The sequence below is a fragment of the Papio anubis genome, chromosome 4 (assembly GCF_008728515.1).
Source record: "Papio anubis isolate 15944 chromosome 4, Panubis1.0, whole genome shotgun sequence".
Classification (NCBI taxonomy): domain Eukaryota; kingdom Metazoa; phylum Chordata; class Mammalia; order Primates; family Cercopithecidae; genus Papio; species Papio anubis.
In genome coordinates this window covers 179,913,272-179,926,555 of record NC_044979.1, presented here as the reverse complement: position 1 = coordinate 179,926,555, position 13,284 = coordinate 179,913,272, and the positions used below count along the sequence as shown (strand labels likewise).

The following is a 13,284-nucleotide window of genomic DNA, read 5'->3' as shown; positions in this document are numbered from 1 at the left end:
TCTTATTTGTCAGTTATATCTCAATAAGGCTGGGAAAAAGGGGATAATGAGCCATTATCAAGTAATGTATATCTTAGATCAAAAGTTACAAAGGGTATCATTAACTATACTCATAAAATAGAAGCAGAAAAGCCACTGGAGCTCTCAGTAGATTAATACACACACACACACACACACACACACACACACACACACACGAACAAACTCACTCTTTCCTTAAAAGCCTGAGGCAAAATTCCTGGTAACCTAGAGTGAAAAAACACTGCATGCTTGAGACCAAGGCTGTGTCAAACGCTGGCTTAGTGTGGAGCTGCGGGAGGTGCTCTTGTTAACTTTGGAAACAAGACCAGAGGCTGCTGTCATCGTGTCTCCAGCGTTGTGCTGGGCAGCCAGCCATGGCGAAAGAGAGTCAAATAAAACAAAAGACTACGTTCCGGAAAAGAAGAATCCAAATGTGTGTCACTTGCAGAAGACCCAGCCGTGGGCCACCCTGCCCTCCAGACTCACATTCCCTCCCATCACCTCCCTCCCCCAGCCAGGGCCATTTAATCTCTGCAGCTCAGCTCACTCAGATCCCCAGAGTGTCCGCTTGAGTTAAGAAATGATGTGATCTGGCCGGGTGCAGTGGCTCACACCTGTAATCCCAGCACTTTGGGAGACCAAAGCGGATGGATCACTGGAGGCCACAAGTTCGAGACCAGCCTGGCCAACATGGCCAAACCCCATCTCTACTAAAAATACAAAAAAAGAAAGAAAGAGAGAGAGAGAGAGAGAAAGAAAGAGAAAAGGAGAGAGAGATGGAAAGGAAGGAAGGAAGGGAGGGAGGGAGGGAGGGAGGGAGGAAGGAAGGAAGGAAGGAAGGAAGGAAGGAAGGAAGGAAGGAAGGAAGGAAGGAAGGAAGCTGGATGTGGTGGCCCACACCTGTAATCCCAGCTACTCGGTAGGCTAAGGCAGGAGAATCGCTTGAACCTGGGAGGCGGGGACTGCAGCACCACAGCACTCCAGCCTGGGTGACAGAGTGAGACTATGTATCAAAAAAAAAAGAAAGAGAGAAAGAGAGAAAGAGAGAGAGAGAGAAAGAAAGAGAAAGAGAAAGAAAGAGAAAGAAGGAAGGAAGGAAGAAAGAAAAGAAAAGAAAAGAAAAGAGAAGAAAAGAAAAGAAAAGAAAGGTTGGTGTGATCATTCGATTGTCTGTGGAAACTACTGTGGTGGCCCCATGAAAAGTTCCATGATCCAAAAAGACACGTCTCCACCTAGCGCAGGGTGTGGACTTAGATCGGCCACACTGAGAACCTGGAGGTGTTGTGGGCACAGCAATGACCGTGGAAAGACACTTTGGACAGTGATGGGTGGTTCAGACACCAGGAGAAGGGAGCGACAGAGGGCGTGGATCACAAATAGGAATAAAGAGATGAGGAATCACCATGCCCATTCGATTAAGGAGGCTGCCAGAGACAGCGGTGGGGAAAGTAAAGCAAATTATCATACAGGCCCCAGGGCTTGTCCCAGAAGCCACGTCAGCCTTACCGCATCCCACTGGCTCCGGACCACCTCCCTCCCTGCCTCCCACTCAGGAAGCACACACTCTTCTGGGAGCTGTGTGACAGAACCGAGCCATTTATGGCTATGAGGGAAAGGAGCGAGAGCTCCTGGTTGTTGGGTTCACTGCTGGCCAACTATCCTCTTTGAAGGTGACTTATCTTCTCAGCATTTCTGCGTCTGTCAAAATGGGCTGCAGAGTCGCCCCTCACACTGTGGCTGGTGTGGAGACTGCACCTGCACTGTGCGTGTCTGTAGCACACCGGCTAATACAATGTCATCCTAGCCTTCCTGGCTTTCCTGTCGTTTCCTGAAAGGAGCATCGAGTCCTTCAGTCCCGGAAAGTGGGTTAAGCCTACAGTTCTTCCACAACCTCTACTAATCACTGAAAGGATATTCAAAGAGTTATAAAAAAATAAAATCGAAATTGTCTAAGAGAAAGGGAGGCTCTTTAAAATCCTTTATATATTTGTAGAAAAGAGAAACAGATGGAAACAAATGAGGATGTAAACTGGATCAGGACCCCAGTGCCCTAGAATAAAATAGTCTTTTACTCAGAAAATCAAATGAACTGCCACCAATGAGCAGAGCTTAACTGATGTCCAGTGAAATGAGGGGAAAATGTTTAAATGCTCAACAGAACATCATTACAGTGAGCCAAAAATGTGTTTCATTTATCATGAGACAAAATCAAAGTCACAAAAGGAAAGACCTCGAGAGATAAGAGTTATTTTTAAGAGTGCAAGACACTTCCTGAGTCTCCACATTGAAAGGCTCAGTGAATTCTAACCACAGAAAGTAAAATAATGCATACTCAGAGAAACAAAACAAGAATAAAAAGAAAACCAAATGTTCCCAGAGAGTTAAAAAAAAAAAAGGAGAGAGAGAGAGGCAAACTATAAAAAATGACAAATGACCAGTGTCAGTCTTCCATCAGCAACACTGGACACCACAGAAAAATGGTGACACGGGTTCATCATTTTGAGAAAACAGATTTTTTTATTATTATTTATAATAATAATAATTCTGATTTAAAATTAGAATTATATATCCAGCTAAACTATCATATAAGTGTGAGAGTAAAGTTGAGTACATTTTTAGGCAAGAAAGAAATCTTTTTATTTTTTATTTTTTTGAGATGGAGTCTCACTCTGTCACCCAGGCTGGAGTGCAGTGGCACTATCTCGGCTCACTGTAAGCTCTCCCTCCCGGGTTCACACCATTCTCGTGCCTCAGCCTCCTGAGTAGCTGGGACTACAGGCACCCACCACCACACCCAGCTAATTTTTTTGTATTTTTAGTAGAGACGGGTTTTCACCGTGTTAGCCAGGATGCTCTCAATCTCCTGACCTCGTGATCTGCCCGCCTTGGCCTCCCAAAGTGCTGGAATTACAGGTGGGTGAGCCACTGTGCCCAGCCAGGCAAGAAAGAAATTTTAAAATGCATGTCCTAAAATCACCATATGTGAAAAAGTACTTGATCTGTCACCATGATGAAATAAACATGGAGAAAACCCAGAGCGCAGCTTCAAATAAAACAGAGAGGCCTCTGAGGGTGGCATGGAAGAGCTGAAGAGACAAAGGTAAAGCGTGGATCCACCAGATACCGACTCTCTTCCCCTTACGAGGCACGAGGGGTTGAAGGGAGGGCCACTTAGCTTCGTCTTACCCTCTGTGCCAATTGCATTTTATAAGAAATGCATATTTTTCTACATATTTATATTTTAATATGCTAAAAGTAATAAAATATATCCAATCAGTCCAAACACAGGATAGGTGAAACTAGAATTCCTCCCTTTAGAGAAGTCTTCATCTCTAAAACCTCAACTGAACGAAAGCTTTCTTGAAATATTTTCCACCACATTTCTGGGGCCAAAATAAAAACTGATGAAGAAACAGAGCCCTGCAACATACACACAAGTTTAATGAGGGAAAACAAAGAGATAAACCAGCACGAATGACGCATCTCCAGCCACCAGCTCTAAACACCAACAAGGAAGAGAAGCTTCTGGAGCCTCCTGTCAGGACAACACACGCCAGGGAGGGATTTAAAAGCCCCACAGCCCTGAGCAGCTCACTCACTCACTCCTTCACTCACTCCCACACTCACTCCCTCACACCTCCTCCAGCTCACCTCCTCCCACCCCAGCATGGCCGCGTCCACCATGTCCGTCTGCTCCAGCGCTTACTCCGACTCCTGGCAGGTGGATGACTGCCCAGAGAGCTGCTGTGAGCCCCCCTGCTGCGCCCCCAGCTGCTGCACCCCGGCCTCCTGCCTGACCCTGGTCTGCACCCCAGTGAGCTGTGTGTCCAGCCCCTGCTGCCAGGTGGCCTGTGAGCCCAGCCCCTGCCAATCAGGCTGCACCAGCTCCTGTACACCCTCGTGCTGCCAGCAGTCCAGCTGTCAGCCGGCTTGCTGCACCTCCTCCCCCTGCCAGCAGTCCTGCTGTGTGCCCGTCTGCTGCAAGCCTCTGTGCTGCAAGTCCGTCTGCTGTGTGCCCACCTGCTCTGGGGATTCCTCTTCATGCTGCCAGCAGTCTAGCTGCCAGCCGGCTTGCTGCACCTCCTCCCCGTGCCAGCAGTCCTGCTGTGTGCCCGTCTGCTGCAAGCCTGTCTGCTGCAAACCCGTCTCCTGTGTGCCCGTCTGCTCTGGGGGTTCCATTTCATGCTGCCAACAGTCCAGCTGCCAGCCGGCTTGCTGCACCTCTTCCCCGTGTCAGCAGTCCTCCTGTGTGCCCGTCTGCTGCAAGCCTGTCTGCTCCAAGTCCGTCTGCTGTGTGCCTATCTGCTCTGGGGGTTCCATTTCATGCTGCCAGCAGTCTAGCTGCCAGCCGGCTTGCTGCACCTCTTCCCCGTGCCAGCAGTCCTGCTGTGTGCCTGTCCGCTGCAAGCCTGTCTGCTGCAAACCTGTCTCCTGTCTGCCCATCTGCTCTGGGGCTTCCACTTCATGCTGCCAGCAGTCTAGCTGCCAACCGGCTTGCTGCACCACCTCCTGCTGCAGACCCTCCTCCTCCGTGTCCCTCCTCTGCCACCCCGTGTGCAGGTCCACCTGCTGCGTGCCCGTCTCCTCCTACTGTGCCCCTGCCTCCTCCTGCCAGGCCAGCTGCTGTCGCCCGGCCTCCTGCGTGTCCCTCCTCTGCCGCCCCGTGTGCTCCCGCCCGGCCTGCTGAGGGCTCGGCTCAGGCCAGGAGTCCAGTTGCTGATGGGCACATCCCCAGGACCAACTGGTCCTGACTCGGGTTAGAGGTTGCCCCCACCTGGGACGGGGCCCCTATGTGCTGAGGTGACCTCCCCCTTGCTCCCAGGAGCCCCCATCCACGCAGCTTCCCAGCTCTTGCCTCCTAGCAGGTGCTCACCTGCCTGCTGGGTCCCCTGTCCTCCCTCCCAGCTTTTCTGCCTCGGGTCACTCGGCCTTGACTTGAACCTGTCAGCACCTCTTCCTGCTCCCAAATAAACTCTCCTTGGTCACCTGATTCTCTTTTCCTGTTGTGCTCCTGGGGACACATGGTTTTGAGCTGACATTGGTCTCCTCCAGCCATGACTGTTTCTAGGAATGAGTGACTTAACCTAGAAGTCACAGGGGACAGTGGCCTAACTCCTCCAGGGAGGCCACCAGGTGGGACTCACGGTCACTCCCAGGAAGGCTCAGTCCCGGCTCAGTCTCCATGCCTGGGTTTTCCCGAGCCTGGTCATTCGCTGCCCTGCCCTGGGTTGTGGGGCTCTCCAGACCCCAGGACCGTCTCACCCACTGTCCCACCTGGGAGAGCTCACCCTGCAGGGTCACCTGCCGGGAAGCTGGTTTGGGGTCCAGGCACTGCGGCCTCTGGGCCTGGTCACTCTCTCTGTGCCACCTGCCCCAGGGTTCTGCCGGTTTAGCAGCAATGCGAGGGGAGAGTGAGGGCTGCTGCACCTGCATAGGAGACAAGGGGCTCAGTGGGGACAAAAGCATCGTGGAGTGGGTGGATGGATGCACGTGATTCCCCAAAACCGGCACTGCCCCAGGTCCTCCTCTGGGGACACCAGGTTCCACTTGGGCTTTCAGGACCCAGAGTTCGCACCTGTAGGACCGTGCGTCAGGCCCCTCTGAGGTGAGGTTGACATGGGCGACACTGGAGGGCACGGGTGGACAAGGCCCTGCTGAGACCTTGGGGATTTTCTGGGGGGATGGCCTTCCAGGGGCTGTGGTGGTGGCTGGAATGGTTTTAGTAAGTAGGCAACTGTCCCCAACGAGTAAATGTTCAGTTCCCCTCCCTGCAAGGCCATCTCAGGGCCAAGGCGTGGCTGTTCCTCCGTGAGTCCCCCTCTCATCCCAGGGGCCTGTGTCCCAGGCCAGAGCCCACAAAGGGAGCCCCTGCCACCCGTGAGGCCTCAGCCTTTGTCCCTAATCCCTAGCACCCTCACCAATGCCGCGTCTACCCCACGGTTTTCTGGAAGAGTTTGGGTTAGATTGGTTTTATTTCTCCTCTAAATGCTTGGTAGAATTCGATAGCAAAGCCATTTGGGATTGGCATTTTCTTTTTGGGAAGGGTTTTAATTATGAATCCAATCTCTTCAATTGATAAAGGACTATTCAGATTTTCTATTTCTTCTTGTATCCCTTTTCATAAATTATACATTTCCAGTCATTTGCCTATTTCATCTACGCTGTTGAATGTATTGACAGAGTTGTTTGCATTATTTCTTTGGTTTCCTTTAAATATCTCCAGATTCTGTAGTGGCAATCTTTTATTCATTCCTCATATATGAGTTCATTTTCAGGCTGCTAATAAAGACATACCCAAGACTGGGCAATTTACAAAAGAAGGAGGTTTAATGGACTCACAGTTCCACATGGCTGGGGAGGCCTCACAATCATGGTGGACGGCGAAAGGCACAATTCACATGGTGGCAGACAAGAGAAGAGAGCTTGTTAAGGGAAACTCCCGTGTATAAAACCATCAGCTCTCGTGAGACTTATTCACTATCATGAGAACAGCACAGGAAAGACCCACCCCCATGATTCAATTACCTCTCACCAGGTCCCTCCCACAACATGTGAGAATTCAAGACGAGATTTGGGTGAGGACACAGCCAAACCGTAACACCTAATATTGGTAATTTATTTGTTCTGTTGTTTTATAATGATCAGTAAAGTTAGAAATTTGCCAATTTTATTGGTCTATTAAAAAAACTAGGTTTAGTTTTATTTATTTCCCTGTTTGTCCACTTATTTGGTAGGTGATACGGTGGATGTGTGTCCCCTCCAAATCTCATGTTGAACCATGATCCCGTGTTCGAGGCAGGGCTTAGTGGGAGGTGACTGGATCATGGGGATGGCTCCCTCATGAGTGGCTTGGTGTCACCCCCACAATAATGAGTGAAGTCTTGCTCTGTTACTTCATGGAGAGCTGGTTGTTCACAAGAGCCTGGCACTCCTCCTCTCTGTCTCTCTTGCTCCTGTCACACCATGTGATGCCTGCTCCCCGTCCACCTTCCACCATAAGTAAAGCATCCTGAGACCTCAGCAGAAGCTGAGCAGGTGCCATGCTTGTACAGCCTGTAGAACCAGGAGCCAGATAGCAATGGGCCTTTCCTTATAAAGTGCCCAGTCTCAGGTATTCCTTTAAAGCAGTGCAAAATGGACAAACACAGTGGAGTTTTTAAATTCTTGATTATTTTATTATTTTTAGTTATTTTGGGGTTCAACATATGCTTCTTTAGCTTCTGAAGCTGGAAGCTCAGATAATTGATTTTAGGCCTTCTTTTCTGATAAAGCAAATTACTATGCATTTTCCTCTACATGCTTTGTTAGCTGCATCCCACAAGTATTGATATGTGGTGATTTCATTTTGATTTTATTCCAGATATTTCATAATTTCCATTGTGATTTATATTTTTACTCATAGGTCTTAAAGTGTGTTATTTAATTTCCAAGTATGTGGCAGTTTTCTAAATGTCTTTCTGTTAATGATTTCCAATTCTGTGTGGTCAAGCAGCACACTCAGCCCTCCTGTCATTTCATCCCTCCTGAGGACACTCAGACTTGCACTCAGGTCTCTCCGGTGGTTTACGTTGGTGGATGTTCCATGTGCACTTTAAACAATGCACATCCCACTGTTGTTGGATGGGATATTGTATAAATATCCCCTAAGTCAGCTTGTTTTATAGTGGTTTCTCAACTTTTCTATACACCTCCTAGAAAACTACTTTCTGAAGACAGAGTGAGGTTTGGTAAAGACACAAAGGACCTCAACCAGCAGTGTTCTCAGCTCACGGGAAGGGAAATAGCACTGTAGTTTAATGAAGATTCTGAAGACAGAGTGAGGTTTGGTAAAGACACAGAGGACCTCGACCAGCAGTGTTCTCAGCTCACGGGAAGGGAGATAGCACTGTAGTTTAATGAAGACTCTTCCACAGAATCCCCCTTCTCTGGAGTTACTTTTAACTCTCTGGTTCCATGGGATGCAATCAACACATTGAGTTGTGTTGCTGAAAACCATGGGCACGTTCACCCATGAGGTTTGCACCCTCACCCACCCTGGGACATCCGTGTGTTTGTTCACCCATGAGGTGCCCACTCTCACCCACCCTGGCACATCCTTGTGTCTGTTCACCCAGGAGGTTTGCACCCTCACCCACCCTGGAACACCTGTGTGTCTGTTAACCTGTGAGATGCCCACTCTCACTTGCCCTGGGATATCCGTGTGTCTGTTCACCTGTGAGTTGTGCCCACCCTCACCCACCCTGGCACATCTGTCTGTTCACCCGTGAGTTGTGCACTCCCTTCCACCCCGGGACTGTGACTCCATGTGGCCGGTGCTCTGGGTCTGTCCTCACAACTCCACCTCCACTGCAACTGAGTTCCCAGGCCACTCTCTGACACCTGTGCATGGAAATTCTTTCTGATCTTATCATCATTGCTTTATGAGTATGTTTTATAATCATTGGAATAGTTGGCACTTCTTCCAGTGGTTACAACACATCATTATTCCAAATATAATTTTTAAAGACTTCTTAAAATGCCTAAAACTCCTCAGCCCATGCTGCTCTGGCCAGTCTGCTGGCCCTGGGCTCACTGTGGTTACACGTGCTATCTGTTATTCTTGCCACTCCATTTGGAAACCTGAAAGAGGGAGTCCTACTTCTCTGACCTTAGAGAATCTGGAGGGTCGAGGAGATGATTCTGCTCACACAGTGTGGAAGCGACAGAGACCTGATTCCAATCGCCAGCCTGTGTTCCTCCCACCATGCCAGTGATGTCTGCATAGGGCACAAGAGGATTTTAGGCAATGTTGATGAAGACTACTGATTTTGAAGCTAAGGGGGGCATTTGGATACACTCTAGGCAAGCATGGCGCTAGAAGACACCGTTCTTATTTGACAGGTATTGTGCAGAAGAAGGAGAATTTAAAAAGCAAATCAGCAAAAAGAACTATGACATGACAAACAACACAGGAGGGTTAGGGACAAACCCAAGGGCCTGAAATGGCCAAAGGGCTGCAAGGCTCCCCCCTGCCCATGTCCGTCTAGCCTGGACCCCTGGAAGCCACACACCCATGGGCACAGGAGAACACTCAGGGGACTGAAGGACAGCAGAGGGTTGTGCACAAAGGAGAAAACCACGGCCATGAGTTCCAGCCAAGACATCGATCAACATACCCGGATGCCAGCGCCATTGCAGTCTCAGGGCCTTTATTGGTCAGTTTGAGGGCCTCCAAAGAAGGCTCTGGGGCTCTGAGCCAGGAGGACAGAGACCTCACGGGTCAAGGCTGAGCTGACCCTCACGAGAAGTGGGAGATATGGAGGGGAGGCTACTGCCTTGGGAACTTTCTAGAAGCACCCCCCCCCAAAAGGGCTGCAGCATTGAGTATAGACATTCAGTTCTTCCATTGTCCAGCTCAATAGCAGACATCAGGAAATGGTCAAAGTGCAGGAGCAATTCAGGATGTGACTATCAGCTTCCAGGTGGGAGATGAGCCTGGCTGGCACTGGGGGGCGTGTCCATCAGCAGCTGGGCTTCTGACCTGAGCACACAGGGCGGCAGAGGAGGGACACGCAGGAGGCCGGGCGGCAGTAGCTGGACTGGCAGGAGGAGGTGGGGGCACAGCAGGAGGGGACGGGCACGCAGCAGGCGGGCCTGCACACGGGGCGGCAGAGGAGGGACACGGAGGAGGAGGGTCTGCAGCAGGAGGTGGTGCAGCAAGCTGGCTGGCAGCTAGACTGCTGGCAGCATGAAGTGGAAGCCCCAGAGCAAACAGGCACGCAGCTCACAGGCTTGCAGCAGACAGGCACGCAGCAGCCCTGCTGGCTTTGGGAGGAGGTGCAGCAAGTCGGCTGGCAGCTAGACTGCTGGCAGCACAGAGAGGAAGCCCCAGAGCAGATGGGCACACAGCAGACAGGCTTGCAGCACACAGGCTTGCAGCAGACAGGCATGCAGCAGGCCTGCTGGCAGGAGGAGGAGGTGCAGCAGGCTGGCTGGCAGCTAGACTGCTGGCAGCATGAAGAGGAATCCTCAGAGCAGGTGGGCACACAGCACACGGGCTTGTAGCAGACGGGTACGCAGCAGACCTGCTGGCAGGGGGAGGAGGTGCAGCAAGCTGGCTGGCAGCTAGACTGCTGGCAGCACGAGGGCGTGCAGGAGCTGGTGCAGCCTGATTGGCAGGGGCTGGACTCACAGGCCACCTGGCAGCAGGGGCTGGACACACAGCTCACTGGGGAGCAGACCAGGGTCAGGCAGGGGGCCGGGGCACAGCAGCTGGGGGCGCAGCAGCGGGGCTCGCAGCAGCTCTCTGGGCAGTCGTCCACCTGCCAGGAGTCAGAGCAAGAGTCACAGGAACCAGGAAGGCAGACGCGGCTGCTGTAGCTCAGGTCGCTGGAGCAGATGGACATGGTGGACGCTGCAGTGCTGGGGGTTGGGCTGGGCGAGATGGGAGGGAGTGGGTGAGGGAGTGAGTGAGGTGATCGGGTTTCTGGGGCTTTTATACTCCTCCCTGGCGCGTGTCGTCCAGACAGGAGGCTCAGCAGGCCCTCCCTTCCTTGTTGGGGTGTACAGCCAGCTCCAGAAGAATAAACAGTAGCAGTGTTTTTGTTTCCCAAGAGCTGTTGCTCAGTTTACAAAACTTGGAATTGGCCTGGGGCACGTGTGTGTTTTAGACTCAGGAGGAAGAGCTGAGGTGCAGGTCAGGCTGTGCTGCTTTGCTCCCCAGGCTCACGTGGAGGGTGGCGTGGTCTGTGTGTGTGCCGGGCTATGGGGAGCGGGTGCCTGCGGGTGGCTCTGCTGGGCCTTGGGTTTCTAGGCTGCTGAACAAGATCATGTGCCTCTGTGATTCAAAGGTTAGGGAGAGGTTCGTTTGGGTTCTAAATAAAGATAACGTGAGTCATTATTTGTATGCAGTAATGTATTCCTTTCCTTGGGCTGCCGTGACAAACAGTACCACAAACTGGCTGGTCACACAACAGAAATTCGTGTCTCATGGTTTTGGAAGCCAGAGGTCTGAGATCGAGGTGTGGACAGCGTGGGCTCCTTCCGAGGCTGCAGGGGGCACTGTCTCACCCCGCTCCCCTCACTCCTGTGGGCTGCTGCTATCTTTGGGGTCCTTGGCTTACAGTGGGCTCACCTGAGCACCACCTTTATCTTCACACAGCTTCTCTGTGTGTGTGTGTGTGTGTGTCCAAATCTCCCCTTTTTATAAGGACACAAAGCATATTGCATATTGCAGTAGGGCCCATCCTAACAGCCTCCTCTTAACTTGGTCACCTACAAAGACCCTATTTCCATATAGGGTCACATTCACATTTGCCAGGGATTAGGACTTTGGCACCTTTTGAGGGACACAATTCAATCCACAGCAAGCGGACACAATGGCAGAACCTGGGATGAGGAGGTGGGTGCGGGAGCAGAACCCGGGATGGGAAGGCAGGTACAGCAGGAGTCTTTCTCGCCGACTCGGGCCTGGGGCAGGTGGAGCATGGAGGGGCGGCGAGGGTAGCACAGGACAGCAGGTGCCCAGCACCGGGCACTCAGCAGCCTTTGCTTGTGAGGTGTGGCTTCACCTCGTGGAATGGTTTTAGGGAATAGTGGTTGAAAAGCGGAGTTCACATCACCCTTCATCAGCTTCCTGACGCCACCGCAGGTCAGTTCCCAGCTCTGAGAAAGCGGCGCTGGTCTGTTTCTTCTCACCCAGGACAGGCTTTAAGCAGGTGCACTGGTTTCCCGCGGGCCCTGCTCAGGACCCCACATGGCGCTGGCCGAAAGGTCTCCTCGGCTGCTCTGGTTTGTGACTGTTGCCCAGTCTCTCCTGGGCCTCGGCGACCTTGACTGGTTGGGTGTTTTGTAGAATGCCCCTCCATGTGGACTTGCCTGAGGTTTCCTTGTGGTCACAGCAGGCATCGCGTTGGGGGAGGAATCCCACAGGAGCAGTGCACGCGGGGCACGGAGGGGACGTGGCCCGTCCCATCCCTTGCAGTGCCGCCGTTTCCCTCTGTAATTGGTCATGTCTGAGACTTGGCAGCTGTCCTGCATCTGCCCAGGCATTTGCCCGGTAGTGTTGGCGCCCTCCGGGAGCCTGCCCCGTGCAGCCCCTGTGGGGCGCTGTTGAGGATTCTCTGCCCTGTTCCTTCCACACTTGCTAATTGAAATCTCCCGGGAGGAGGAGCTGTCCTGCTCTCCTGTGTGTCTGCTTCCTTATTTATTTACCTAGGTGTGGACTAAAGAATATTTATCTATTACTTGAGTTATAGTCCAATATCATCACTATGTATTTTGTGGTTGCAGTGGTTCCAACTTTGGCCCTCACGTTCTTTCATTTTGGCCCTGGTGCCCTTTCAACACGCTGTCCCTCCCTGACCTTTCTTTTTTTGGTTGTTTTTTGTTTTTGTTTTTGAGACGGAGTCTCGCTCTGTCACCCAGGCTGGAGTTCAGTGGTGCGATCTCGGCTCACTGCAAGCTCCACCTCCCGGGTTCACGCCATTCTCCTGCCTCAGCCTCCCAAGTAACTGGGACTACAGGCACCCGCCACCACGCCCGGCTAATATTTTGTATTTTTAGTAGAGATGGGGTTTCACCGTGTTAGCCAGGATGGTCTCGATCTCCTGACCTTGTGATCTGCCCGTCTTGGCCTCCCAAAGCACTGGGATTACAGGCGTGAGCCACCATGCCTGGCCCTTCCCTGACCTTTCTTACTTTTGGGTTCAAGTTCATCTCAGATTTGCCCTGTTTCATCTGTGGAATCAGACACTTCTCCAGGAAACCCTGCGGTGGACCAAGGCATTTAGAAGCCAAGATCAGGAGCAAGGTGTGCTCACACCACTGGGGTGTCGTTTCCCAGCCCTCCCAGCAGACAGAGCAAGGAGGCCGGCACGTGCACTAACACCCCTGATCTTACGGAGCAAGGAGGCGGCACGTGCACTAACACTCGCTGATCTTACGGAGCAAGGAGGCCGGCACGTGCACTAACACCCCTGATCTTACAGAGCAAGGAGGCCAGCACGTGCACTAACACCCCTGATCTTAGAGGGAGGGGGTTCCCCACCAAGAATAGTGTTGGTGCTGGTTTTTCCAGACTAGTGTTATCTGGTTTGAAAAGTTCCCTTCTAGGCTGGGTGTGGTGACTGATGCCTGTAATTCCAGCACTTTGGGAGGCCAAGGCAGGAGGATCATTTGAGGCCAGGAGTTTGAGATCAGCCTGGGCAACATAGCCAGGCCCCATCTCTACAATGTATTGTCTTTTTTACATGTTGCTGGATTTTATTTGCTAACATTTTATTG

The 13,284-nt window shown here is 51.8% G+C and overlaps 2 protein-coding genes across 2 annotated transcripts; one reads left to right on the top strand and one right to left on the bottom strand.

Annotated features, from left to right (window-relative positions):
* Window positions 1-2,922: 2,922 nt before the first annotated feature.
* LOC101020648 (keratin-associated protein 10-1-like) lies at window positions 2,923-6,389 on the top strand. Its single transcript, XM_021935421.2, has one exon. It carries the CDS (start codon window positions 3,689-3,691, stop codon window positions 4,706-4,708), a length of 1,020 nt encoding a protein of 339 aa, XP_021791113.1. The 5' UTR covers window positions 2,923-3,688; the 3' UTR covers window positions 4,709-6,389.
* Window positions 6,390-9,184: 2,795 nt separating this feature from the next.
* Window positions 9,185-10,604, bottom strand: LOC103882549 (keratin-associated protein 10-1-like). Its single transcript, XM_009202135.3, has one exon. The coding sequence runs from the start codon at window positions 10,404-10,406 to the stop codon at window positions 9,522-9,524; it is 885 nt and encodes a 294-aa protein (XP_009200399.2). The 5' UTR covers window positions 10,407-10,604; the 3' UTR covers window positions 9,185-9,521.
* Between the last annotated feature and the right edge of the window lie 2,680 nt (window positions 10,605-13,284).

What these genes read in the sequence shown, in the direction of transcription:
- LOC101020648 (XM_021935421.2), top strand. Translation starts at nt 3,689, where the DNA reads ATGGCCGCGTCCACCATGTCCGTCTGCTCCAGCGCTTACTCCGACTCC.
- LOC103882549 (XM_009202135.3), bottom strand. Translation starts at nt 10,406, where the DNA reads ATGTCCATCTGCTCCAGCGACCTGAGCTACAGCAGCCGCGTCTGCCTT.